The sequence below is a fragment of the Musa acuminata genome, chromosome BXJ3-11 (genome assembly GCF_036884655.1).
Source record: "Musa acuminata AAA Group cultivar baxijiao chromosome BXJ3-11, Cavendish_Baxijiao_AAA, whole genome shotgun sequence".
Taxonomy (NCBI): Eukaryota; Viridiplantae; Streptophyta; class Magnoliopsida; order Zingiberales; family Musaceae; genus Musa; species Musa acuminata.
Window position 1 is genome coordinate 2486557 of NC_088359.1, and position 26238 is coordinate 2512794.

At 34.7% G+C, this 26238-nt stretch overlaps 1 protein-coding gene across 1 annotated transcript; it reads right to left on the minus strand.

The window, feature by feature from the left end:
• Nucleotides 1-39: 39 nt before the first annotated feature.
• On the minus strand, nucleotides 40-23210 carry LOC135586672 (sporulation-specific protein 1-like). Its single transcript, XM_065175113.1, has 22 exons — nucleotides 22809-23210; nucleotides 21351-21605; nucleotides 21141-21265; nucleotides 20972-21016; nucleotides 17548-17629; nucleotides 14834-14902; nucleotides 14539-14709; nucleotides 14378-14443; nucleotides 12725-12793; nucleotides 12526-12591; nucleotides 12144-12205; nucleotides 10781-11062; nucleotides 8395-8531; nucleotides 8105-8199; nucleotides 7992-8030; nucleotides 7832-7891; nucleotides 6458-6607; nucleotides 6276-6327; nucleotides 6130-6182; nucleotides 3714-3778; nucleotides 2516-2567; nucleotides 40-528 (listed from the first exon to the last, which is right to left on the minus strand). Exons 1-22 carry the CDS (start codon nucleotides 22980-22982, stop codon nucleotides 448-450), a joined length of 2250 nt encoding a protein of 749 aa, XP_065031185.1. The 5' UTR covers nucleotides 22983-23210; the 3' UTR covers nucleotides 40-447.
• Nucleotides 23211-26238: the final 3028 nt, after the last annotated feature.

Here is a 26238-nt window from a genome sequence, read left to right on the forward strand (position 1 = left end):
GATAATGTACATACAGCCAAAGCAGCAAAGAAGAGCCTGGAAAGAAAATGGGAGAGAGCCTTGCATCATGGTAAGAATAATAATAAAGAAGCAGGCTCGCAGTGGATTCTCCACAAAGTGATAATTACCAAATACAAACAAATGGAATACACAAAAATGAGATCACTGGAAGATAACAGCTGACACGGTACATTCATGACCTCGATCATTTACAAGTGGATCGGGTGGCCTCGTGTGGAACCAAAAAAAAAAAAAAAAGTATATCTGGACCACATTAGTGACTGATTGCCTGTCTTGAGAAATGGCCAAGAAATTGCTTTCTTCATTGATTCTTTCTCTTAATTCTTCTTAAGAGAGATCAGGAGACCAAACAAAGTATCAAGGACGATGTCACCCAGGAATAACTTTATAACTGGCATGGAAAAATAATAATCTCTTAGAAATGTATCAGGTTTCCTCTATTTCTTGATTCCTCGTAGCTTCTTCTTCTTCTTGTTGAGAATACAATGCATTTAACTCTTGTTGTAACTGAAATAGGAATAGGAACACAACTTCATGGTCATAGCCAAACTATACATACATACATACATACATAAATATATATATATATATATATATATATATATATATATATATATATATATATATATATATATATATATATATATATATATATATATATATATATATATATATATATATATATATATAAGAACATTTGCAGAGTACTGAAGTTGGAGTATCAACAGTTTGACAAAGTAGAACAAAATAAAAAAAAAAGTCTAGAAACCAAATTAGATGGAACAGATATCTAGCTGGTCATCTCTTTTGTTTCTGCCCACATCAACTACAGGAAACATGGATCACAACCTCAATAACTCAAAGTCTACCAAAACTTAAGAAGACAAAAAAATTATATTTTTACATGGAATTTCCTTCACTTGAGTATTCATACTGTAGCACTTAGGAAATCATAAGAAAATATGTGTACTCAACTTCAATAAAGGATTTAGTTTTTATTAATAAAACTAGTTATGCTGATAAAGCACTGGCATGATAGAACACAAGAACACACTAGCTGACACAAGACAGAATATGCAAAAGGATGCCCTGGCTTATGTTGAGTACTATGCGTGCCACATTTCCCGAGTCAAGTTTGTGCTGGCTGAGCATGACATGACCAACATGGACCAAAATGGTCAAAACCCATAAACAATTTCTTTTTGTCCATATAGCATCAGCTCTAAAACATGGAAAATTTCTTTTCTATTGCTCAACGCTAAAATGTTAACCATTAATACAATGGATTCTAATAGATTAATCGATTTTGTAAAGCCCTTTAATCATTAATATGGAAATAGTAATAGGAAATCAACATTAGAACATCTCTCTAGCCATTTTATTAGTAGTAATTTGGTGCTAGGAATCTCGCCAAGGAGAGTGATGGAAGGAGTTGAAAGAACATTTACTCTTTTTGTGTTTCTCCAGACTGTATACGGTGGCTCCCTTAGGAAATGGGTCTTCTTTAATATACACTCTTGATCATAAAATAAACAGTCATAGAAAATAATATTAATGCAAAATTGTGGCATATTTATCAGCTTATTATGTGAAAATAAAAAGAAATTTGTATGTAGTCATCCTATTGCGACTCTGTATGCTTCTCTTTGTGGTTTATGTTTGGCTTCTCAAAGTACGCCATCCATATGCAACAAATATAATTGGTTCTGGAACTGCATTATCAGCCATAATATAGTTAGTATAACTGCAAACTTTAATAGTACAGCCAATAAAGGTGTTCTAAATGGGCAAATCTTGACATTTTGCTGAAACCTAGACATGTGATTCTTTTGCAATGTAACAAAATGACTAGAAAATTTCCACTACCTTGTGGTGTAATCTTACTACCATCACTCAGTTTAATATCCGCTTACTTGAATTGGCTTGCTTGGTTGAAGAACTAAAGGTAATATTGACAATTTCCATTATAGATCTTCCTTTTCCTTAAGTGACCAAACCAGAACATAGTTTCTCATATTTCTGTTTCTATGCGTCCAATTATCTACTTGCTAAAATCAAACAAATAAAAGAGGATAAGAGTAGAAAGAAGGTCCATTTTACACAATGACAGTCCACAATTAGTTCATTCTGTCATTTATGATTATGATGAACTAAAATAGCCAAGATGTATTGACTATACTGAGGAGCAAGATTCGCCATATCATAGCATACCACTTGGTACAGGCAGCACATATCGGTCCGATAAGGGACTGGTATGGGCAGTATATTAGTATGTCTACATGCACCATGTGTTGGTGCGCTTAGTGTGACTCGGTACAGCTCAGCACGTACCATACCGATAGTTGGTTGGTACACCAGTACAGACCGGTAAGACGAATCATGCTAAGGAGAATTGAAAATGTATAGGGCAGCATTACCAAATCATAACATCTGCAGTTAAAATGGTTGGCGCATTGGTTATGCCTTATATGTAGCAATAAACAGCAGTACTTGCCTGAATATGCTTCAACTTTGCTGCAGTAAGCTCGTCGGTTAGAGTACTCATCCTGCAGCAGAAACAGAATTGTAAACTGAAATATGGTTCCATAAGTATTATGTTCATACTACAGTTAAGAAACCTAAATCAGAAGGATATGCAATAAAGCCCTCACAGGATATATATATATATATATATATATATATATATATATATATATATATATATATATATATATATATATATATATATATATATATATATATATATATATATGTGTGTGTGTATATATATATATATGTATATATATATATATATGTATATGTATATATATATATATATATGTATATGTATATATATGTATATATGTATATATATATATATGTATATATATATATATATATGTATATATATATATATATCCACAAATTAACAGTTAATAGGAATGCATATTCACAATTGCTAACAGTTAATAGGAAGTAGTGGTATATTATTGCATGGGACAGCATTTACTACAGCATGATGCAGCATGATATGGTTTACACTTAGGTTTTGGCCATCGTCAAATATGAATTTAGCTAGAGGTGATCTTGTTTGTTGCATGTAAATGAATCAGTTAGCTGTTTTGTATAAGGAAATGGTTTACAATGGTCTAACTTCACCTGTAAGCTGCCTTATTGAACTTAAAACAATCATTTGAGAAAACTGCTTCTTCACAATGATTCAGTCAATAACAACAAACTTTCCCTTTGGTTTTCATTTTACAGGTTATAGCTTTTGTAATAACAAAAAAACCAAAGACATGGTAAGGACATGAGTTTGGCCAAACAATGGCCTCTGCTACTGTTGCAATGGGTAAAAATGACAAGGTCTAAGGAGCAACCTACAACATTTAAATAAAGATCAGTGAAAAATGTATGACAAGGAAAAAGCCCAAAAAAATCATTTCACATGTATCACAACTGTCATACTCGACTCTATCTTTAATTTGTGCGGGCTGTTGAACATTGTATAGTTAGAGAAAAGATTCACAATAATAATCCAAATACGAGAATCAGATTTTGGCATTTTGACATGACTACAACCTCTGCTATGTAAGAACCTGATTTTCAGAATAGAAATATTTTACTTTGACAAGGTAGTGGGAAAGAAAAACAATCTACCAAAAAAAAGGGGATTGGTACAGGAATAGCCTGTACAGATAAGCTAACTTTACCTGGCTTGTAGCTCTGAGATTTTAGTAAGCAATAGCCGCTCTCTTTCAGCATTTTCAGTATCCAACTGTTAAAAATAAAGCTCAATAAGAAATGAAGAGTATTTTTCAGCAATTGCTACTTCAATCTCATATATTATAAATGGGATAAAACAACAACTTATTTGGTTCATATTATGTTGACTTGTAATTAAGAAGGCACACATAATAGTATAAATCAGCAGATATCAATATTTATGTCTTGCAAGTGGAATGAACCGTGGATCTTTCAGTGTCATTTGAAGGATCCAACCAGTTGAACCCTATACAAGTTGTGGAATAAGTTCTATGAATTAAAAGACATGCAAATAATTTAGACCAAAACCTGATATGCCAGCACATAGACTTACTTTATCACAGATATGATGCGGATAACAAAAGAAAAAGAAATATGAAGCAGGAAATTGATTCATAAGTATGACGTTAGGTCACTGAATTAAAGAGATTACACTGATATCATGCATGAATCAGAAATCACTGCCTTAAGTGGGATTGTCATCTAGAGATCAACACGTATGCAGGCACCTAAATAACAGGGAACAACCGGACAGCCAGTTTAATCTGACTATTTAGTCAAAAAGTAAATAATATTTTCCAATATCATTCATGAATAATAATTATTTTAACAAACAGTGACCTAGATGGATCATATGACTGACTTTGTGGAGTAGCTATCTGGTGCTGGCACCTAGTCAGCAGGGTGACACCTGGATAGCCTGTTTAATTTGACCAGAGTTAGAAGGCAAGCCTTGCTACACCAGTAAGATTATTACTTTGACTTGGGGGACCAAGTTTTGAATCATGGAAATGTTTAAATGCAGGGGAAAGATTTCATACATTGACCCTCTCCAAGCCTTTCGGTGGCTAGTGCTTCCTGTATTAAGTTTGTACTTTTTCTGGTCAGGAGTTGAGTGTGAAACATTTTGTCCCATAACACGATAGCCAACCTACAATCATATGTCATGTTATAATGCTAATGTCTCTTACTCTCCATTCTAAGCAACTGAGTTCATCCAGGATAGGAGAGAAGAAGAGGCATGCATTAGATATGTGGCAACCAAGAGATGACCACCAATAGAAAGCTATGCTAACTTATATTCTTTCCTTTTCACTTATAATGATAATGTCTCTTACTCTCCATTCTGACCAACTGAGTTCATCCAGGATAGGAGAGAAGAAGAGGCATGCATTAGATCTGTGGCAACCAAGAGATGACTACCAATAGAAAGCTATGCTAATTTCTGTTTCTTTCCACTTATATTCTTTCCTTTTCCCTCATTCTCGTTGGAAAAAGGTAGTCCAGGCTGCTAAGGTAGTCCAAATCTCCTTTTTTATCTTCAAAAACAATATGTCAGGATAAATTTGACTTTTGGATCAAATGTGAGGTAATCATTGTTCTGACTTGTTATTTACATTCTTTTAGATTTCAGAAGTTCTTGTTACCTTTCTCAGCCTTAATAAGGTATTTTGACTGCTAGGAAGCCACCTAATGCCTTAGTCACCCATCCATTGCCTACAATTTTCTGAAAATTATGAATTATATAGCCAGTACATTAACTTCTTTTATGTTTATACTCAAGAATTTGAGAACTCACGAGGTGACAATCTCTCACTTCATCTATTAAAAATAAAGCTAATTTGAGAAAGTTGATTGTAGAAAAAAAAATCTTAATTTTTCACACCTGCAATTAATCTTAAGGACATAAATGTTGCACAATTAATATATTTTTTGCAAAACCCTCTATTATTATATTGGAAAACCAAAAGCTTGGGCTTTAAAAGAATTAGACATAAAACTACCACAATTCTACTCATTTTTTCTCCACTGCCTGTTTTCATTGAAAAGTACTATAACAACATTAGTTCCCATGTGGGAACGAACTGTAAGCTCCTCATGGCATCAAGACGAGATAATTTCAAGCTTGATGAAGTAAAGGACAGTGAAATACTTCATGATATTGAGGAATTTTTCCTGTTTCTTTTTTAGGGAAGACATTCACAAAGCTATTGCTAAATGGGTAGGAAAAGTTTTTCTCAGATCATGATACATTGGAGATATGGGGTCTACAGAATTGTCCACGTTAACTGCAATGCCCAAGTTACAATTAGAGTTTTGACTAGAGAATTCACAAAGGCATTAGTAACATTAAACTCTAGTAATTTCAGGTTGCTATTTATTTTAATTTTAACAGCCATGTGATTAAGCAGGACTAATATAATTAAATCAGGACATAATCCAAATCTCTCTTCGAATATGAAAACAAATCAAGTGAATTGGACTAAAAATATAGAAAGCACTAGCCCCACATATATGGGATTGTAAGGCCAGTAGAGCAAAATCCTGCAGATGGAATGAGTATAAATGGAATGACACACTGACCAACTTCCTGTTCCTTGATTTTTGGACTTGGGAAGGCACTCCATTTTGAAATGCTGCAAAAAGAAAAAAAAAATCTGAACAAATTTTCCATGACTATTTTAATTGCATCAGGATTCCAAATCCCAATCAGAAACATTTAAACTCACCATCAATAATTTCTTTTTGTTGCAAACTATTCAAGAGATTTGTAATGAGTTCCTGATAGTTAAAGCACAATATTTTGATAGGTAAGCATTCTCAGCAACTCAAAAAGTTTGTTAGATTCCACTACAAGTATTCATGAATTTGGGAAGTAATTATGGAAAAAGAAATAGCAGGATCACCATACTTGTTGAAAAGATGTCTGCTGGAAAAGATTCTGAAGGTGAGACATCAGAATGGATGCAGGTATGGTACTGTTGCCACCTTCCTTTGGACTACTGTTGCCAACTTCCTTGGAATTATTGTTTCCAACTTCCTTTGGATGTTGACCAGGTGGCTGCCAAGATTAGAAATAAGCAAGTAAGAACTATAGTAAGAAAGAAATTCAATAGACAGATATACCAAGGGAAACCTTTTGAATACCCTATAAGCCTATACGAATGGTACAGGCAGATATACCAAGGGAAACCATTTGAATACCCTAATAGGACTATACAAATGGAACAGGCCCTATGCCAGGCCTACCAACCGTTACATGGACCGCATAGCGATAGGCTACCGGACCAGTAAATACCACACATACCAAACCATTCCGGATGGTATCACAAATCTTGCTTTCAAGGAATTAAGCCAGGTAGCTGTCTACTGCACAGAGAGGAGGTAACATTTGCAACTAGTAAATCATGCATAAATCGTGCCTATAGTCTGAACTAAGGACCTAGATGCCTATACTTTTTAAGAAATTAAGCTAGATGGCTGCTGATTGCCTAGACAAGAACCACCTAGACGGCAAAGGATCTCCTTTTACTTAGGAAATTAAATTTTACTAATAGTTATCAAATGGCTCTCAATATATGTTCCAATTTATAATATTTATTTATATAGAGAAAGAAGTAAACTTTAAAATATAACATAGATCAATTATCAATACCTTTAACCAAAAAACATTCAATTTCTTTACACTTTTGCTTCGTATGCACTCAACTTGATTTTCATTCAATCAAACAGAAACTAGTGTCCGAAAGATATTTTGAACATGATAATTGATCATACCTTTTTATTGCACAACTTTATCATGAAGGTCTTTGATGTTTTTCAAAGAACATGTGTAATATTTGAATTCACAAACACTAACTATTTCATAAAAGGTTTTCTTCTGCTTAAGCATTCCATATAGGTTTGCAAGGGTCTCAATGGACTAAAACAGCATACTCGCTTTCACAACCATGCTCTAGAAGGCATCAGTAAAAATGTTGATAAAGACAACAATTGATGTGAAAGTTAATCTTAACTCTAGTATCAAACAGCCTGATACACTATTGTGGCCGTTGCTAGCTACCCTGTATTTTATCATTTTTATGTGACATTGTTGATAAGAATGCCTTTCTTCTCTTGTACATCCACTCATGCTTTCGTATGGCACAAAAGGCAAATAGAAATCTAAGAACTTCTGGAAAGAACAGCATCTCCAAGCATTTGACAATTAGCAGCAATGAGAGATGCCATGAGAATATAATAAGAAACATAATGGTAAATTTCATGATGTAATGAATCAATATACCATTGTTTTAGCTTGAACTAACCAATCACCAACACTGGCTGATTTTTTCATGGGATATCCCTGAAAGAGGAAGAGTATCTAAATGTTACATCAAGGTGAGATGTGGATAACTGCAGCAATAAAGAAATTAATGGAGTATGAATCTCAAATGGATATGTACCTGGGATGACCTTCTTGAAATGTTACATAGTGGCAAGTCCTAAAAGTTATGATATGTTTTAGTATAGGTATATAACCACACAAGTTAAGATGAGTAGTTTCATGCAAACTTACTTTTACGAGATCCACATTTTCTGATGTAACTGAAAAACGCCCTTTTATCTGAACCACATTAGGTTTGGTCTTGTCCTCCAGCAAGTCTCCATAACCTGTAAAAGTGAAAACAAAGAGATGAATGGTCTTCTCTTCTGGAAAAAAAATCAACATATTCAACAAAGCTAACATGATACTGTTAGGGATCAGCTTCTGTACATATAGTCATTCATGCTCTTAAGTGCAAATAATGAAGCTGGACCACACATGAGGCATGTAAAGTGGAATTTTAGATGAGATATCTTGTATACCTGCTGAAGACCGCACAGGAGTTGATAAGTTGTTAGCCAAAGCACGGTTTGGCAGCATTAGTGGACCACTGAAATTTGTGACTTTGCGTGCATCATGTTTATATCTTGCAGTTCCTTTCTGATTGTCATTTTCAATCCTAGCAACAGAGAAGAAGCACAGATCTATTAAACAAATTTGTGCATAACTATAGAATTAACAAGTTCACATATCCTTGTTTCATTATTAATATCAAATGCCATCAACATGACAGCCATGGCCATAAGTTCTATGTAACTAAGAAGAAAGTTCAATAAGTTGTAAGAAAGTTGTCAGATATAGGCTATCTCCCTGTGTTCTGTGAGATCAGATATTCTATTATAGTAAACCACTACAAGAAACAAAAGCTAATGCATCTTACCATAAAAAAAATCACCAAATCTGAAGACTATCTATACCAGAATCAAACTGATGTACTATATACAGAGATAGCATGTTTTCTTTACATTTAGTGAAATTATTATAACAACAAGGAAATATGATCTCCACTTATCCAGAAGGAAAGAAAAGGAAAAGCAGGAGGATGTTCAAAGTGGAAGGTGAATGTCATGCATCCGTGACGGTGCAGTGTCCTTCATATCAAAAGGCACATTTTAGAAATAATATGAAAACAGATTTTCAGAATGTTTGGCAATTTAAATAACATTTTCAGTTCAGCATACTAAACATGAGGATGTTGAGATAGTAATAATTACAGCTCAGACCAGTACACACTGCCTGATATCTACCAGTTCCCACCAGATATTTACCAGTCCACGGGGAACCAGTAGACAAATTGGGCTATTTAGCCTAGTATTGGTTCATATTGAGCATTGAGCAGCACACCTAGGTGTAAAGGATGGAAAGCATACCACCCGGTATCCAGATCCCAGCCCTTTCTCTCACCCATTAGAAATCAATGGCAATCCCATTTTCCCCCTTTCTTCATCATACTTTCTCAATCTTACTTTTCAAACTTATTTCTCAAATCCAACATCAATTTCAAGCAAATTAAACTTCAAGCTTAACAAATGTAGGCTGTTTAAATTTTTAAGTCCATGTATTTACAAGTATTTCAGTTATATATTCAGTATATACGTAACATGTACCAATACTTTCAGAAGCTCCTATGACATGTTTTCTGGACATAAAGTTTAAGTTAGGTGCTAAAAAAAATATTTCAATTCCTTTTTAAGCAAAATAATAGAAAAAAATGATTTAATTTGATTTAATAGGCCTGGAACTTGTACCAACCAATTGTGACTGATATCAACTGGTACTAGACTATACTGGCACTCCATACACTATGGACCAACACTGGTACCACATTGATCTGGTTGTCAACTAGTATGCGTACAAGGCCAAGATTTTAACGTTGCTAGTAAGTGCTTGAGGATAAAATGAAATAGAGTTTTTTAAAACAGTTCATAGTATGGGATCATCTAGGAATACCAAGATATAGGGGAGAAAAAACCAAAATTAGATAAAAGGTGGCCAAAGCATCATATATCAACTAACAAGGATTTGTGACAAAGGGCAGAATGGTCTAGGGATTATTGGAGGACATACACTTCTAATAGAGCTAGATGAAGAAGAGATCCATTAAACTAAATTGTTTAAACCAATTTAGAGTTTTGTAACACTAATGTATGGAGACATGATGATTGGCATGGGCCCTCTGCAAAACTAGTGCTTTCTCAAATTGTCCTCAGTATGCGTTTTTGCCATTGTCTTTACCATACCAGCACCTGTCGCCAGTCAGCACATGCAATCTTTTGTGTATAAGGACCATCAAATTCAATCATATAATTATAAACAACTAAGTTCTCATGGTAAAAATCTAAGTGATCAATATTGTTGTAAGATAAAGTATTTATAAATCAAGTAGGCTCCAAGAAACTAGAAACACGAACTTTACACATTTACACAAGACATATGCTAGTGAAAATAGGGCGTGATACATAGGTAAATATCTCTTATTATTAATGTCAATTCATTGTATAAATACACTGCTCTGACCTAAATAATGGACTACATCTATTTGTATGACAGCCACATGATTGTGCAAATGGACACAACATATTACCATATTGTTAGGTGCCATGCTGTCACTCACACCGACTCAGCACAGTATGTTTCAAGTTATTGGTATCCAATATGCATATTACCATTATTCTCACAACAGCAAGAAACAGCTAATTTAACTAGCAAAAGGATACATGTCCTTCAAGTTTCAGAAGTAAACAAGAATGAAAGAAGTCCTGGCAATGCATCTACAATCATATGGCATATGCTACAAGAGCATTTCTAAAGAACTGTCACTCATAGATAATAGTTACTGTTTGTGATGAAAAGGAATAGAACATTAACCTTTCTGAGGTGTGCCCTCTTTCTGGCAACAAGGTTGTAGACATGCCAGAAGATACAAGTGGACCACTATGAGTTTGTCCTTTCTTTCCAACATCAACTTTCCATTGGTTAGGCTGTATATCATGTTTTGATGTCGATGGTGTTAAGTCATTTTTCATTCTGCAGCTATCACACCCCTCAATCCTTTCTTGACTATGGGAATCCACTAAATCTATTGGCAAAATCTCGTCTCTTGTATTTAAACACTTTGCTCCTGAGAAATTTGCACTATAGGTACTTTCCCTGCAAAATAAAAACAATAAAATGAATTATTAAATATCAGGAGATAATTTTTTTCATAAATTTTTTTTTAATAGTGACAAGATTATTGATCACTTTCATCTTTTATAATATTAAATTTTCTTTCCAACTTATCCAAGACAACTTATAACAACAAGCAGCAAGACCAAAGTAAAAGAAAAAAGTTTGGGATTGACAAGCAAGAAAAGAGAGCCAAACAGGAAATATTTGTGGTCTAATGTCACGTACCTCAAATATCTGGCACATTTAAACAACAAAATGAGCACCTATGGAATGAATTTAAGATAATATAATTGCATCAAAACCATATCTTATTCTAAAATTCTCTTCAATCATCAGGTTGACTAAATAAAATGACGTATTTTATTAAACTTGCTAAGAGAGTTTTTTCATCCCAACTAAACTCCTTTCCGAGAAATCCTATTTCTTATTTTGACGCATATGATTGGATATCTATGCCCAAATAAATCAACATGGTCCTGAGGTGTGTTAAAATTGCATTTCATGCAAACTGCAAATCACTATGCCAGGCATGTGCACACAGGCAAAAGAATGCAACTTTAAAGATCTAACTGAAAACATGTAGCATAATGACCTCCATAACAAAAATTGATATGCCCACAAAAAACGGTTTCTCCTTTGTTTTGATAACCTGTATATATCCATTACCCTGAAGGTATGGCGATCCTCTAGGGTATATAAGCACAAACATGCATATACAGTGCCATTTGAGAACTTCCTTTCCACACATATACATGCACACATTCTTGAACTCATTTTGCCTACTCTTATGAGCAAGTATGCCTACAGAACTATGCCTGTTAACATCCGCCATACCAGCATGGTGCTCCTTTATCATCATGCAAAAGCCGTGTGACAAACCAGTCAGCCTTAATTGACAGAAGGGTAGTGTGGCTGGCATATTAGCATATTTCATGTGTATAAGCTATCTAGACTAACAACGGCATTGACACAAAGAAATTTGAAATGGATGTATACAAATGGTAAAGATACAAATAAAAAAGATCAAACTTTACATTAGTTCAGGTCTAACGCAACTCACATAGAGTTAGTTTTGTCATTAGATGTTGACTTCTCACCATTAGATCTCGAAGTATATGGATCCTGAAAAACAATGAAACTTCCAGTTATTTCTCCCCAGAAACAAATGAAAAAGCATGTAATTCACTCCAAGGATTCAAATATCGGTCCAATGCCAGCTATGACAACCTGTCAGACCAGTACAATACCAAGATACGGAGAGGTATGTTGATCTATACTGCCAACTATCACTCAAAAAAATGATTAAGAAAGAAAATGAATGGTATGGTCAATTAATGGTACTTAGTCAAACGAGAATATATCGTTGGACTAGTAAACCATGATTCACACAATTAGACTGGGATACTAAAGCTTAGAAAAAGGAGCGAAGGAACTAGGGAAACCTTGCCGACAACATCTCTCAATTCTTCATCTTCCTTCATTTCAGAAAGGTCATCATCATCTTGAATCTGTGATTTAAAAAAAAAAAAGAACAGAGTGTGTGAGAAAGACTTCAAAATAGCCATAAATTTGATGATCTGTCAGCAACTACAAGGACAAGAAACTTTCTTAGTAATGGAAAAAATTAAGTACTGGAAATACCAGTGATGCCTGAGCCTTCAGATCATTGATGTCAAAATTCCATGCACTAACACCTCTTTGATACTCACTCTGTAGGAAGAGCATAGAATAAAGCCAAAGATGACTACTTTGATAAATGCCTGAATCACCATATTTAGGAACTTTAAAGAAAAAGAAAAATATCACTAAGTTCTTCTAACAATTAATATTTCCACAGATCCATCCTTATGCATCCATGATACATTATATCTTAAGTGCAAAAATGAAGTACTCTGATCATCCAACTTGTATATATTGCGATTCAGCAATAAATCTACATGATACTACTGAAAACATCTTAAGAAATTTAATTTTTTTAATAAGTCAGCCTTTTTTGTCATTTCAGCTGGTGATTAATGGCGTTATGATATCTGAAGAAGCAATACGATGTGACCATCATTTATTTTTAAGTTTTTACTGTCAGCAAATCCTAATTTTTGGGTTTGGATATATGAGATACTATGCTAAGTCTCCCTTGAATCTAGGCTAGATTTTCCTCTTATAAATTTTCTACAAAAGGCTTGCTTTGTAGGTTAACAATACCATAAGAAACAAAAGATTATCGGTACACTTGTCACTTGTCAGAATGTATAGTGAATTTTGATTGATAAAATGCTTCTTTTGTGGCCAACAAATTGTTGCTTTATCTTCTTTTTTGAACTTCTGAAATATCTCTTTCGTACTTCTCCTATCATCTTCTTAACCCTCAAGTTTTGCAAAACTATGTTGTCTATATTTATTTACTATGATGCTATCCTACAATCCCACTTGTTATAAATATTTCCTATGAAATCTAGTTTTTAACAAACTACATCAAAATTTCACCCAAGAATTTCAAACTCAAATCCCATCCTTGTAAAACCCCATTAACCAAATCTCACTATTCAAATCTCATCAGAAATTCAAATTTAAAAATCTCATTTGGTATGAACTATGAAGATTTTATAGGTGTTTAAGCCAAAAACCTTCAAATTGCCTCCTTTGAAATCCCACCCTCTAGATCCCAATGTTAAATTCAAAGCACAACCATCAATTTTTTAAATCCTAGGCTTAGAATTTCTCACCTATTTTTTCAAAGTTCAAAATCTTCCCACCAAACACAAAAGTTGATTCTCATTTGAAATTCGGAGAAATGACAGCTAGAATTTAGATCCCTACTTGGATCTTTTAAAGAAATACTGGGATTTCAAATCCCTATAATAATTTCCATTCTGATACATATGGAAAGGTTTATTATTCTGGCGGCTGGCCCATACCAACCTAACAGTCCAACAGTCAACCGTGATGTGGACCAGCTAATTTCAACCGGTTTAGTCCAGTATGAACTGTATCCTGATTGGTAAGCTCATTATCCAAGGCCTATAAGCAGATCAATACTGGACAGTTCGCAAAAATTTGACCCCAGCATATCCAATTCTCCCTCTGGATATCTGTGAATGTATGTACCAGATACTATTAAGAGAAACATGCTTGCTCTTTAATTACATATATGCCTAATGAATACTAGCATGATGGCAATGGTAAAACTTGAAAAATAGAAGAGAATTGTAATGAAACAAAAAACTTAGTTAAAAGAAGGAAAATTTTTAACTTCACCATAAGCAAACTTCTTATAGCATCAAAACTAACACCAACCTGCGATATGGCTTCTTGTTCAGATGACGGCATTTTCTTAAGAGCTAGTTGTGCAGCATCCTTAACCTTAATAAGCAAAAAATTTTATTCTTTGACTGTTCCACAGCATCAAGAAGGGACAACAAGTATTATAGAAGTATGAAATAACATTAAAGGCAAACCTGAAGTTCCATCACACGTTCCCAAAGTGGTGGCAAGCCAATTAAAATGCTTTTCAGTGATAGATCACGAGGTTTTGCATGCTTGAAAAAAGAATGTTTCAACAACTTCTCTGCTGTTGGCCTTTTTGTTTGATCTTTAACCAAGCACATCGCAATCATTTCTTTGAAGGACTGATTACAGCTGAATGCCGTTTATTAGAAGACTAACCGATATAAGTTGCAAAAGCATTTCATATCAAAATGCATGAGGTTCACAAATTGACAAGCATGCATTAGCAAAAGGGAGTTTTATTACCTTTGAGAACTTCTTATCACGATCATAATCAAGTCCAGGGGGTGCACTTTGGAGAGTCATCAGAAGAACCTACAATAGGCTGGTGAGCATCATCAGCTCTGAAGTTTTTTTCTTCTTCTATGACTATAGCTAGAACAAATTATAGTTCAGGTGATTGAAATCATTGCACATATTAACTGATGTAAAATTTTGTTACGCTGTGCTTGATTTACCAAAACTTTCTACCATGTTCATTCCAAAATGTAAAACAATGATTTCAAACCACACAAACAAAAAATAGAGCACGAACAAAAAGTGCATGCTCCTGCTTGGCAGAATATTACATTGTCTTAGTGCATAATTGGAACCACCTAGAAAGGCAATATTTCCTTTGCACATTAACAAATGATCATGCATCAAAAGAATCAAATACTGAAGTCAAGGCTCAAGGGTAAGAAATGCAGCTTAAGTAACAAAACACAGAAAAGGAAAGAAGCATAAATTAAATTGGATGGTTGTGCAAAGAAGGGATATTTGGTTCATTATATCTACACCATTTAAGTAAAAGAAAGTGAGATTGTTTAAGGATGTTTAAATATGTTGAAAGATGGTCATGGAGTGCACGACCCATGATGCCTTCGAAAATTCAAGAAGTGACACTACAAAGAGGGAACACAAGCAAGATTCAGACAGCAAAACTTGAAAACACATGAGAAAAATATCAGCTTCTGGCCAAACAGTGGAAAAGATTGATGTATCCATGCACTAATAGTTTGTAAACAAATTGGTATTATAGTAAAATGAAGAGAGGCTACTCATCATGAATAGTAAATTAGTCACTGTGCAAACCATTGTCACCATTTTATATTGGAATATTCAGTCCACTGAAATGGACAAAAATTTGATGATTTGAAATGAAAAAAACATCAATTGAGGGTGTTCTTTTTCAAGAAATTTTAATCAACTTTTTTTATGGACCATTCTCCACTTGCACTGAAACATCCTCTTAAATCACCAAAATTACATCAATACTTAGTTTGTTAGAACTATTTAGTAAGAATATCTAAGCATCTCATGACAAGGGTTCCCCTGCTCCTAGTGCCTCTAAGATTATCCAAGAGGACTTGTGCATCTCATATTACTTATCTGTTACCAAATCCCTGGATTTATTTGTAAGATTATCTTGTCAAATTTAGTACACACAAAATCATCTACAGGGCACCTAAAGTTGTGGAAATCTCAAGGCAAAATGAAAGATAATATGTTAAGGAGCTTCATGTGAAGGGTGTCTCAGATTGTCATCGAGTTCAGGAACACTTGCATAACAACCTCACTAAAGAGGAGCATCAGGATGTCAAAAGCATAATATTGTTCAAGCTAAAAAAATTATTCAACATTAATGACTTGGATATTCTAATAATATCTTAATCTTTTTAACTTGACCGAGTAGTACTGTGCTAAAATGAACCCACTTTAGCAATCTCTTTTTGGTTGAAATCCTCTAATGCGTATATGATAGTTGCGAATAAACAACTTCAAGTAGCAGTCATCAACTTTCATTCGTAAAACCAACAACGAAGAAGTCAAAAAATGCAAAAACCAAATAGGTCCATATATTTCCAAAAATAGAGCAATATATTGTACCAGTATGCAATATGATTCAAATAGGTCCTTTAAAGTAATTAATTTCGCTAAACAAAAGCAGCTCAAGTTAAGAAAAATCAAACACTGATACATAGTAATTGCAATTGAAAAAAATAATTATAAAATAAATTTCAACTAGTGTATGGAAATTAGATAATGGTTTGCAGTGCTCCAAACCATTAGACCGTGCAATATATTGTCTATGACTCTATATCAACTTGGAATATGACCATGTGAACTTGACACTTTACTTTTTTATTTTCTCCAGCAGTGTGTTGTGATACAATGAGCTGTACCAACACACCACCAAGCATGGTCTAAAATCTTGGGTACCAGACCCAGACTATTTGTTGGCCAGACCGGCATGGGTTCAGTTTGAACTGGACTGATACTAGTTGGGCAGACTGGTATGAATTCAGTTCAAACAGAGATACCATGCCACCAAGTATATGGATGGATTTGTTTTTAAATCCCTGAACTTAAAGATACATATAGCATGAATGATAGATACATGGAAGGTCATATTAAAACCTAATAACAAGAAAAGAGTATTAACGGTAAGGTTGTTCTTTTGTAACCTGGAAGTTTAAGCCATGGACACAACCTCTCTATATTTAAAGGTAAAGCAGTAAAGCTGTGTAACCCTCCTCAAACTCCATATTGGTGGGCATGTCGTGCACTGGATATGGCCTTTTAACAAGAAAAGAGTATGTCCCACTATATAATTTCATCCAAATAAACTACTAATAAAGTCCATAAAGACTTTCCACATGACAATTTAATGAACAGCCATAGAAAAGCATATGTCCTGCTATATAATGCCATCCAAATGAACTACTAATAAAGTCCATAAAGACTTTCCACATAACAATTTAATGAGCAGACATAACGGCTAAACAATTTAGTGAACAGCAATAGAGGCACATGTAAAAATCCTTCATGTGGGCCAAAAAAAAGACAGTTTCTACATTCATATGGAGGCCATGCAAAAGCCTTAAAAATTAAATATATTATACCATTCATAACATGTAACCAACACAACAACGAACAGAAGAAGAATACAGTCAGCATCAATCAGAAACTAATCAGACCTTCATTGGAGGATATTTGGAAAATGGAGCATGGCCATGTGCCAATTCTAGTGCAGTTATTCCAAATGACCAGATGTCAGCTCTGCAGGCAGAAAATATATCAGTCATCAAGATCTGAAAACCAAAAAAATAACCAATTTTATTACCCATGCAAATAATTTTTCATGGTACCCACTAGTGAAAGCAAGACTGGCAGCATTGTTAAATATGCATACGGAAAGAAACTACCTCAGGTATAACTTAGTAAGTTAGAATCCTAGGCTTTAATTTATCAAAATCTAAACAGGAAATACATGGCAAATAAAGAACTAGCTACAGATGCATTCGATAAAGAATGTAGTCTGTGTTACATTGACAGAGACCTCACAACTGGATTGGGACACATATCGAAAGGATAATTAAAGAAAATGATTAGGGTCCACAAAGATCTTGATAATTTCGCAGCCAGAAAAAAATGATTACTTTGTAGATCTTCAAATATTTGATCAAGGCAAGTGTTGAAACGCCACAAATCAGCTCAAAGTCATATCAAACTGTTGGAAATACATACGTTGTGTACCTGTGTGGTACTGGTACATGGATCATATATGTATTATCAATGACTCAATATATACTTCACATTAAGGATTGTAATTTCGTACCGTACTAGAGTTTTGAGCGTAGCTCGGTACGGTACGATACAGAGTATCGAGCAATACACTAGGGTGTACCACTCGGTATATATATATATATGTATATGCATATATGTATGTATATATATATACATATAAATATATACATATATACATATATACATATATACATACATACATATATACATATATATATATATATATATATATATATGTTTAAAAAAAGGCAATGCAATGTCGCCTCCTTTTTCTGCCCGGGTGGGGAGAAGAAACCGAGGTTTCCTTCTCCCGCGCAAAAAAGGGTGACAAGGCGACATCGTCTTGTTTCTTCTACCCATGTGGATGAGGAGAAATCGTCGACGACGCCGAGGCCTCGTCGCCTCAAACGAGGAGGCGACATCTCATTTGTGGCGTCTGGTGAGGGAGGGCGGCGACGGATCGGGATCGTCAAGGGAGAGCGGCGCCTGATCTCTAGGTTCTCCCTCTTCTTTCTTCTCCCTCAGCTCTCCCTCGGCTAATACCACCCGATAGCGAGCGGCGATGGTCGAAATCGGTCGTCACCGACTAATTTAAGGTCGTAACAGGGCGGAAGCAGCCCCAATCGATGATATTGCCTGGTAGCGGGAGGTCCGCGCACCGATCTGTTGGCGGATCGATACGTACCGCCCGGTATGGATAGTATTATTCGAAATTAAAATCCTTGCTTCACATGGTAATAGCTTTTGCCATTTATAGTCAATACAGAACATCTAAGAGTGAACCTAATGATAGCTAAGCCACTTCTAATCCAGTGTCTCCTAGTATCAGAACTATCTGACAAAAGAATCGAATCATGGTCTCTTGTTATTTTCTTAATCTTCAAAATCCCTACAACGTGAGCTATATTGCACAACTTAATATTAAAAGCCTCAAAAGTCCACAAAGTATCCTCAGCAGGTGTGCGGTTAGTGATTCATGCACCGGCAATATAGTAGGCGTTTGAGATCCACAATTAAGGAGCCTCATTGTTCCTTTAGGCATAACTATGGTGGAATTCATTTCCAAAGAATTACGTATTTTACCCAATTGATCCATGGACAATTCAAACAAAGTATCTGTGACTGTACACCAAAGTTTGACGTACCGAAGCATACCGCTTAGTATGGATGGTACATACCGGTCCAATAGAGGATCGATATGGGCAGAATATTGGTACACCCTAGTGTACCATATGTCGATATGCTCGGTACAGCTCGGTATGTACCGTACCGATAGCTAATCGATGCACCGATACAGATCGTTAATGTGAAGGAGACATATTAACGTATCGCCAGACCAGGAAGTGCAGGAGACACTTCTCGTCAAAAACTACATCAAAATTTGGATAGAAGAGAAGTAAGATTACAAAGTAAAGCCACAATATCAGTAAATTTTAGCAGGCATACTCCTACAAATATCACCAATATTATCGATAACTCTTCTAGCGAAGTACAACTCATTTTGGAGCAAAATGGAAAAACTTCAAAGAATCATCAAGAATCACATCGACTGAACTGAACATATTGATCTTTTAGAAATTCATGCTGAATATAAAGGCTTCCATTCTTGCTTGGAAAAGAATTTGATGACAGCTCATCTTATACAAAGGATTGGGAAACATGTTAACTTCCTACTTTTGCAAATGAAGGTTAGGAGGGAACCTAAGGGTGCACATGGAGACAAACAGGTCTAAGACAAAACCAACCCAGAATACGGGAAGATGTAAAATGAAAATGCATACACAACAGAGTAAGGAACCCAAAACCTCTAAATATCATGTTAATCCAAAAGACGGATCTGTCAGGAAATAGCCTGGGAACATGGGTAACAACTAATAAGCTGCCGTTCTGTCTTGAAAAAGAAATTTATTTTACTACATGATAACCACATAAAACTATTAAAGTTATATTTACTAAAGAAGTCTAAAGAGAAAGAGGAAACAAATTAAACCTAGTTAAATAACTTCATCTGCTTATAGTCATCTATAAGGCAAACATTTCAAGCCAAACAGTCAATTTGAGCTTTTAAGAAAGGCAAGGGTAAAATAGGAAAAGTGAATTTCCAGTAGGAATGTGCTTCGTGGAGATAGTGAGGATTGTTCCCATTACTCTGATAATACTTGAGAACTTTTTCTTATATCACCATGGTGATCTATGACAAAGAACTTGAGAAACTTTAATCTCCTTATTCTTGGATTAGGCAAGGTTCCACAAAAGAAATCACAGAATGAAGGAAAGAGCAGTCTAGAGAATGTGGCTCTCGTCAATGCAGAGTCTGGAGAAACTTGATGCATATGCTATTTCCATACCTGGAGTCTTAGCACCTAGGTCACATAGGAACATCCAATTCTAGTGCCACAGCTTGCCCTCAAAAGAAAGTAACACTAAAGTAACAAATATAAATTTAACACTCAGTACCTCTCATCCTCCTCTTCTTCAGTAAGAGTATGCTTGTTGTGAATCCTGCCTAATAAAATCTAAAGTTACTAACTTTTTGCTTACTTTCCTCCATTTATGTATTTCTAGGTCTGAAGTGCTTATCATTGGAATTATAATCATACAAGTACATCTCCTGAATATGCTTTATTTTGTTTACATGACTTGCATAATGGAAGATGGAATGCTTAACTGTCCATAAAGCTATTCAACATGAACCACTAAAATAACATGATTGTCCATAATAAAATAAAAATTATTTGCTATTTGACAGACAAGTTTCCTAACTTTGAACTTTTTGTAGTATATTGATACTTTTAAGCTGAAGATAGTACTTACTTAAAATCATATCCACTTCCTGGTTGCAACACCTCTGGAGCCATCCTACATAGGAGACCCTAATTATTTTTTTTTGTAGTTTCTATAAATTATACAGAAACGATTTACTAACTTACACGAAAAAAGGAACTGAAAGAGTAGAGCAGACAGCAGGTGTTTGGTATCTTACCAGCAGGGGGTTCCTACAAAAGTATTCCTTGCGCGTTGTCTATCACCTTTATCAAACATGCACGCTGAAACACCAAAGTCTCCAAGCTTCACCACGCCAGAATTATCAAGGAGGATATTCCCAGCCTGCAGTCAGAAACCTTTATAAGAAAATAAAATCTGATATGTACAATTTACTTATATAGAAGGAAATACAACATAAAAGACTAACCTTGACGTCACGATGTATATGACCATGCCTGTGAAGGTACTCTAAGGCTTTTAGTGTTTCTTTAAGAATTGAACGTATAATGGGTTCTTCAAATCCATCTGGATATGCAATCTTCATCAGGTGCAAGCATGAGCCTTCATCCATAAATGGCATGACTACCCAGAGGAATCGTTCAACAACGAATGAGCAGTAAGCCCTAATTAAATTTGGGTGGTCTATCAAGCTCATTGTTTGGGCTTCCCGTCGTATATCATCCTATATAAAGTGACTTGGTCATCACAAGTGAATAAAGAAAACATAATAGAGTTGACATGAAGCACAAGCCCAAATTATAGGACATTTTGTGCCTCCCTCACATTAGTGAGTAGCTAATAATAAGCATTTCAGATGAAAAATAGCTTCTTTAGAATTTGCACCTTAGCAAGTTACTCTAAAATGTCAAAGTTTGATGATGATAAACAGATTATGGATATCAATGCATGTGGCATCCATGCTGTCTAGCTTGACATAAATATTGCAACCATCTAGCAGAGACATAACACATCTGATTGCCTTTTCTAATTCTCTGCACCACTTTGATGATGAGAAATAATGACCTGGAAGAAGTCGTCATAGATTGACCATACATCCAGATTACTATTAGAACAACATGACCAATGCATTCTGCTTAATGTTAATTGTAAAATCTCACTACAATACGGTATTAATCGGGATATAGCAAATATCAACCAAAACACTGGAACAACAAGAACTTCATGATGCACTAGGAAAGAAGAGCGACTTAACATATTTTGTTAAGCCTGATCATAAATATGCATCTTAAACATGATACTAGTTACTAGAAAACCAATCACACTAGAAAGGTCAAGGACGCAGATTGGTCTGAATGATAAAGATCGAGTCAATCACCAATATGAATCTTGAAACAAAAAACATCATTAGTCTTACATTTTGAACAAAAAAAAGCAAATCAATTTTAAATCTTGAACAAGAACAACAGGTTGGATCAATTCAAGAGCACAAGTTAACTAGATTCAACCGCCTCCCACCAAACAGGCCACGGAATCATTTCCGACAGCCTAAGAGGTGAAGGCGCACTTCTTAGAATCACTTGGGATCGAAAGCAAATCTTGATGACAAGACCATTACAAAATCCCTAGAAGATCTCAAATTCCACAAAACCCACTTGCCAACTCACTCGATCCAATCTAGCTTTCACAACCCCATTCCATCCAAACCCACCCCGCAAATTCAAGAACCATCACCACAGAAGGGCAAGCAGCAAGATTCAATCCAGAGACAGGAGATGGGGCGTATGAATCCCAGCAAGATCCCAATTTCCACGAAACCCACTTCCCAACTCCCGATCCAATCGGCTCTTCACAAACCCACCCCACCCCACCCGCAACATCGAGAACTATCACCAGAGACGAGAGAGACAGGGAGAGAAGGACTCACGAAGTTACTGTTGCAGCGATCGAGATCCAGGCGCTTCACGGCGACGATCTCCTTGGTGGGGAGGTAGATCGCCCGGAAGACCGTCGCGCTGGCCCCGTACCCGACTTCCTCCAGCAGCCCGTAGTCGTCCGACGACGCCGAGTAGCTCCGCCTCACGTTCCCGTTCCTCCCCATCCCCTTTCTCCTCTTCCCCGATCGCCCGCTGCTCTGCACCCGTTGACCTCCGCCGCCGCAAGAACATAAACGAGTGCGGGCAAGGCACAGCGGAAGGCAAGAGAGGTAAACGACGAGCCCAAGGGGCGGAAGCGGTGGGAAATGGAGCGCTGACGTGGCGGTGGGCGGAGTTTGTGGTCCGTACGAGCCGTGGGACGGCGGCCCAAAGCGAAGCTAAAAGGTAGGAGAAGCGGGCAGAGAGAGAGACGGAGGCGTTTCGCGTCGAGCCAACGTATCGGTTTTTATCATTAAATCTCCTCCGTGCTTTCCATTTATCGGAATAAATATCGGGCCGTGTCGGACACATAAAACAGTAAAAGCTTTCCTTTCTCGCACCGACCAATTTTACCCGTCCGCGAACACCTTCCGGATGATTCCCGGTACGGTCGAGAGCTTGCGGGACCCGCTTGCCGAAGCTGGCACGGGTGGACTATGTGCGGGGTGCGGGAAGCATCGAAGCTGCGGTACGGCGACGTACGAAGATCCACCGGTGTGCGAAGTCTGGAGACACGACATCAACCGCGACACTGGCCTCGCATTATTGCAAGCCCGTCGTTTCCAAATTCGGATCTCTTGTCGGTAACTTGGACGACGTACTCACGACTATAGTAATGGACGACGATGTTGACTCGTATATGTATCCTATAAATTGGGAGAATACTGATTATATATTTATTTTTATAAATTAATCTTCTTTAATATTTTTATTTTATATTTTTTAAAAATTATATTACGATTCTTATACTTACAAAAATGAACCATTCAGATTCGATTGTAGAAGATAATTCTATAAGATTAAAAATAAAAAAAATTAGAATAATAAATTAAATATTTTATTTTCGTAAATATAGAAATATTAATGTAATAAAAGTAAAATACTGAAGATAACTAATTATAGATAATAATATATAATTAATTATTGAGATACGTTTACCCTTCGGACCCTAGTTCGTAGAAACCTGATTGATTAAATTATTTTTTATATTTTATGCTTTATTCAATCGAATTAAGATGATATAGATGTAATTTTAATTTAGTTTGTCAATAAATAAAATAATTCAATTTTAAACGAAGAGAATAGTTATATGATCACATATATGAGACTCTAAAATAATGTTTTATTTGTCTTGCACATTGGTTTGATGTAGCATTTGAGTGAGGGAAGATTCATACCTAAGATAACGTACTTCGTTATCAAATTCTTCATGATAAAATCATAAATCTTCTTAAGTTAATCTCAATTTAGATATAATTTTTTACGTACATTTTTACATCTATTTCGTCACCCTCTTTTGGTCGTTTACATGAAACTTATGTGTGTTTAAATTATTTCTTCGTATCTTCTCTCAAATCGAAACCATTTATATAAACATTAATTTCTAAAATTTTCCTTATTCATAAAAGGTTATTTCCATTCTAGGATACCTTATTCTTTAGGGACGTGGGCTCCGAATAAAAAAATATTTTGTTTGGAGTGAGATATTTTTAGATTATAAAAGCATATACTATGTTTTTTTAATATTAATGATTTTTTTGGTAAGAAGAAATGTTAAAACATATGTTTGGTCATTTCTTATGATCACCTAATTATATTTTTTAACATAAACCATACATATTTCATACATTATATATGTTTTTTTTATAAATCTTCCTCTAATGTATGTGACTTTTAAGTAAACTTACATGCAACTTAGGGTCGTATAAATTTGAAATATTCTACAACAAGAAGATTCATATACCTCAATTTGAAAGAAATAAATAGTGTTCCCAAAAGTTGACTAATATCTCAATCTCGTAAGGATCTATAATTTTCAATTAAACTAAATTACATTGAGGATAATTTGACACAACATGTTAGAATTATTTCACATTAATCCATTGTTAAGATAAAATTTATATTCTTTAAACCATAAACAAGAATTGTGTGAAAGCATATTAATGTTGTTCAAGGTGAAACAATTTCACACCCACAGAAACATCAAAACATAATAATAAACAGAAGAGAGAGAATTAAGGTGGAGGCAGAAAACTAACCTACAAGTTGTAAGAAAATAGAAGTTAGAAAAGATTAGAAATTATTTTTTTATAAATATTTATTCTCATCATAATTATATATAATATTTTATAAATCTTGCATTGTGCATTAAATTATTTTTTGAATATGTATATGTATGTGTGTGTACATACTAATTTAAACTTTGCACACTAAGCTTGCACAAACAAATAAAATAATTAAATTTATTAATATTTAATTTATTTATGAGTGAAAAATCATTAATACTAAGTATGATTGTTTCAAACATTTGTGACATGCTAAGAGACATTTGTGACATTCTATAATGTCCTTTGGTTTCTAATTTATCATTTGGTGCTTAGCCCATCTTTTTAATGAAGGTTTCTAATTTGTCATTTAGTGATAAGCCCATTTTGTGGAATTTGAATCATTTTTATCAAATATTTTAACATTGTTTAGTTTTCAAGATTTTAAGGATTTATATTTCCTCTAATCTTAATGTTAATGATAATTGGATTTGGATCCTTAGACCCTTTAGATTAGCTACTTCTAATAGATGATTAAGAAAAAGAGGATGTGACCTATTTGGAAAAGGATATGAAATCTTGCTACCCCACTTAAAAGTAAAAATGTTCTTATGAAAAATGTTTTATAAAAGGTTACTTGTTTCAAAATGGTATTTTAGATTGAATCATGCTCAGACATCCCTTTGTCATGTATGTCAATTTTCTTCTAATTCTTGTAGACATATCTTCTTTTACTTGAAAATGTTGAGGAATTGGTCCAACAAAAATTAGTTTTTCTTTTTATATCTTGGATACTTGGATGAAAGGGTAATGATTTGAGGAAGAAGATAAGGGTGCATTTGGAAACATATTTGATATGTGTATTGATGGTTAAATGTAAATTAATATTTGATAATTTTCTTTTAAATCACATTTCACTTGGGTGATGTATTATAAATGTTCATAAGCGTTTCTGTATTTATAAGATATTAATAAAAACTCTAACTCTCATTTTCTCTCTTTTATGATTTTATTTATTTATTTTTAAATATTATTCTATTTTTTTATTTATATGATTGTAAGATTACATATATTAATTAATTTTATTTATTTACTTATTAATTTAAATAAAAGTATATATTTATTGAAAATGTTAGAAGGATAAATTTGTGATATGATATTCAATGGACTTTTAAAA

Bases quoted from the DNA above. Each gene is read 5' to 3' on its own strand.
- LOC135586672 (XM_065175113.1), bottom strand. From the start codon at position 22,982: ATGGGGAGGAACGGGAACGTGAGGCGGAGCTACTCGGCGTCGTCGGAC. The intron at 8,200-8,394 runs GTATACAAGATA...TCACTTTTACAG, and splicing joins TCCTGTGCGGTCTTCAGCAG to GTTATGGAGACTTGCTGGAG. The intron at 7,892-7,991 runs GTACATATCCAT...TTCCTCTTTCAG, and splicing joins TTTCAAGAAGGTCATCCCAG to GGATATCCCATGAAAAAATC.